This window comes from Rhagoletis zephyria, unplaced genomic scaffold (genome assembly GCF_001687245.7).
Source record: "Rhagoletis zephyria isolate East Lansing unplaced genomic scaffold, Rhagoletis_zephyria_1.1 Rzeph_scaffold_00729, whole genome shotgun sequence".
Lineage (NCBI taxonomy): Eukaryota > Metazoa > Arthropoda > Insecta > Diptera > Tephritidae > Rhagoletis > Rhagoletis zephyria.
In genome coordinates this window covers 27029-30866 of record NW_016157813.1, presented here as the reverse complement: position 1 = coordinate 30866, position 3838 = coordinate 27029, and the positions used below count along the sequence as shown (strand labels likewise).

The following is a 3838-nucleotide window of genomic DNA, read 5'->3' as shown; positions in this document are numbered from 1 at the left end:
TTCATTATGGCTTTGCGGCCCAAGAGACATTTTCTTAATGGAGAACTCGTCAAAACTCCGAAATAGATTGAAGATATTTTGATAAGAAGAACCCGTCAAAACTCCGAAATAAATTGTAAAGACATTTTGATAGGGAGAACTCATCAAAACTCCGAAATGAATTAGACATTTTGGTAAGGAGATCTCGTCAAAACTCCTAAAAGACAATCCTAATGGGAGTGCGGATTGTCAGGCCGTTCACGGCTCCCGGTGGAAGCACGCGTGAACGTCCTATGAATATAAATGCTCGGGGAGGATACTGGGCGGATTGTCCGCGACCGCCAAAGCGCCCAGTGAAAAAGACAGTAAGAGAAAAAAAGATATTCTTTTTACATTCATCGGCTAGAGTTAGCCACCCCCCAATTGTCGAACTTAGTCGGTCTTCACAGTACGGTCCCTCCCAATTCTCTACCAGGGCGAATTTATATCTGAATTTGCCGCCTTGTTCTCCATTGCTAATGAGTAGTAGAGAATGACGTATATTCTTTACCAGTAGAGAAATAACCGGTAGAGAAGAGTTACAGAAGCGAGCTACAGCTCTACGTGACTTAGCTTCGAGGAAAAGCCATGCAAAGTTGGACCCCGGGCAGTCTGCGGGCGGTCAAGGTTTTACCCTATCCCTAAGTTGAATATTGGAAAAACGTGTATATATATAAATTTGAGAAAAAACGTGATTAATAAATTTGGGGAAAAATGCTTTACTTCGGATCGCTCTTCGTGACAGATGACAGTGTCACGGCCGGATGTCTGATGCATGAAACCTATCCATCGGTTTGCCATTCAAATTCTCTAAGTCATACAAAGCATTGCCTACGTTTCGCAGAATACGACACTTGATGTATTTCGGCAAGAACTTAGCATTTATGCCTTGCTTGAAATTACTAAGAGCAAAGTTCCGGAATACTTCTTGTCTTTCCCGGTAATTCACAACCCTCGTACGTTTGTTGTACGTGTTGACTGCTCTGTCTTGCGCTTGCTCAAGGTTCTTCCGTATGTGTTCGCGAATGTTTGCTAGCTTGTCAGCTTTGCTTGTAATCGCGACTTCGTCTTGTCTTAGGCTACCAAGTTTTTCCAGTATGTTATAGGCTGACGCGTGTTGTATCATATTTGGTCCAAAAAACGCGTAGTATGACGAGCTCTGAATCGACGTATAGTAATCGCTTCTTAAAACCGATAGAATTTCGGGAATATGTTTGTCCCAGTCCATGTGATCTTGTTTGTCTTTCAGGAATATTCTAACTTTCGAAACAATCTCCCTGTTCACTCGTTCAGAGGCGTTAGCCTGCGGTGAGTATAACCCCGTCTTAATGTGAACAACCCCGTTTTTCAAAAAACTGTTGCATCTCCTTCGAAATGAATTGCTTCCCGTTATCACTATGGACGAATTGAGGGACCCCGAAAGCCGGAAAAATCTCTGTATTAAAGAAGTTGATATATAATGCCGACGTCGCGTTTTGCATCGCCTTCAAAAACACGTATTTAGAAAAATGGTCTGGCACTATGAAAAAAAAAACTGGTTTCTTCGCTTTGATCCTGGATATGGACCTAAGTAATTGCAATAAAGACGCTGGAATGTCCTCTCGGATACGAAAGCATTGCCCATAGGTGGTCTGGACACTTGATTGGTGGCTTTCACGGTTTTGCAGGTTTCGCATCGGTTCACATAAAGGCGTATGTCCTTTGCCATTTGCGGCTAAAAATGCTTCTGCCGAACACGCTCTAATGTCTTCTGTAAACCTCCATGGTAAGTAGCATTGGAATCATGTGAGCATTTGATTGCGAGCTCCGTCAGCCCTTTCGGTATCCGAATCCTCTTCCTCTTCTACTCTCTTCGAAACATCACTCTTTTGTAAACTTGATTATCGATACGCGTAGATCGGGTAGCCCTTCGTGATTGTTTTCAATTGTTTCACGAAGCTCCAAGTACTCTACGCTGTCGAATTCCGGTGATGCCAAGTCGATTTCTAGAGGCGGGGTAGAAGAGAGTTCGTCCACGTCAAAACGCGAAAGGGTGTCCGGCACAACATTTAAAGAACCTTTGCGATACTCTATCGTAAAAATGTATCTTTGCAATAGAATCGACCATGTTACCAGCCTGCCGCTCAAGTCTTTTTGTGTCATTAGCCACTTGAGACTTGAATGGTCACTAATTATTCGAAAAGGCACTAATTAATGGTCACTAATTATTCGAAAAGGTCTGAAACGCTTGACACTAACTATTGCGGCGAGGCACTCCAGCTCGGTGACCGTATAATTCCGCTGAGCATTATTCAGCTTCTTTGATACGAAAGCTATGGGATGCTCTGATCTTTCCTCATCGAGCTGGAATATTACGCCTCCTACACCTATTTTGGATGCATCGCATTGGTTCACGAATTCTTTACTAAAATCAGGTTGTGCCAGGACAGGCGCTGAACCGAGCTCAACTTTAAGTTTGCCAAATGCTTAGACTGCCTCAGGAGTTAGCTTAAATGGAGCAGGTGACTTTCGAAGGCAATGTGTCATTGAACCAGCCACATCTGCAAAATTGGTATTAAACGACCTGAACCAATTTGCCATTCCTATAAACCTGCGAACCTGACGAGGAGATTTTGGAATCGGAAAATCCTTTATTGCTTCTATTTGCCCGGGTCTACTTTCAAACAACCATTCCCTATCAAGTACCCGAGATACCGAATTTCCTTCTGGCAGAACTTGCTCTTCTTTACGTTGACTGTAAGTCCCGCTTCCCGTAAACATTTCGCCACATCCTTCAGCTATTCCAAATAATCTTCGAAGTTGGACTGCACACCATCAGGTCATCCAGGTAGACGAAGACGTTCTCCTGCAATCGTGAAGGGATAGCCTTATCCATCAGCCGACTCATTGTTTGTGGTCCAATGCACAGGCCAAAGGGCGTCACTTTAAAGTGGTACAATGGCTTTCCTGGAACCGGAAATGCCGTATTTTCCTTAGACGATTCCGTTAATTTTATTTGGAGAAAGCATGCTTCAAATCAATACCACTTGTAAAGTATGTATCCTTTAACCTGCTCAACGGCTCATCAATATGGGGCAACGGAACCGAGTCCTTCTTGGTGACCGCGTTCACCTTTCTGGAATCTATGCACAGCCTGACTTTGCCTGGTTTCCGGACTAGTACCACTGGACTACACCATGGTGAATTCGATTCCTCAATCACTCCCATCTTGAGTAGCCTTTCAATTTCGCTATAGGCTTCCGCCTGCCTGGGTGGTGAAAGAGGAAAGTAATTACTTTTAATTGGCACTGCATCACTCGTGTCTATATGGTGTGAGCTGATGGAAGTTTGGCTCATCTTCATTTGGAAAATCTAAACAGAAAACGGTTGGAAATATATCCGGCGCTAACGCAAGTGCCTTCCAGAAATCAACTCCCAGGTATGCCTCTTGGATTAATGACGGTACAAGATAAAAGCGAAGTAATGTTTTTAAAAGTGACCGGAAAAGATATCGAGCCGAGTATTTTCTGCTGATTTCCGCCAGCGGTGTAAACAAACGCGCGCAAAGGATGATATTTTAAATTGTTTCTTTATAGGAAATCTTCACATCCGTTTCCAAGAATGGAAACGTTTGCTCCGGAATCCAACAAACCAACAACGAAACTATCGTGTATTTTAATCTTTGCTAGTGGTCGTTTGTCTGGCGTTATAAGAATTTTTGTACTTTGCAAAAGTTTTCGCATATTTACTCGGCTAGAATATCTTTTCCAACACTGAAGAATATTTTCAGAAACCACAAGTTTGGGCTCTTCTTCGAAAATATCCGCCCTTATCCGTTCAT

The 3838-nt window shown here is 43.1% G+C and overlaps 1 protein-coding gene across 1 annotated transcript; it reads right to left on the bottom strand.

Moving 5' to 3' along the window:
* Nucleotides 1-772: 772 nt before the first annotated feature.
* LOC108361283 (uncharacterized) lies at nucleotides 773-1246 on the bottom strand. The gene has a single exon (XM_017613878.1). It carries the CDS (start codon nucleotides 1244-1246, stop codon nucleotides 773-775), a length of 474 nt encoding a protein of 157 aa, XP_017469367.1.
* Between the last annotated feature and the right edge of the window lie 2592 nt (nucleotides 1247-3838).

Bases quoted from the DNA above. Each gene is read 5' to 3' on its own strand.
- LOC108361283 (XM_017613878.1), bottom strand. From the start codon at position 1,246: ATGGACTGGGACAAACATATTCCCGAAATTCTATCGGTTTTAAGAAGC.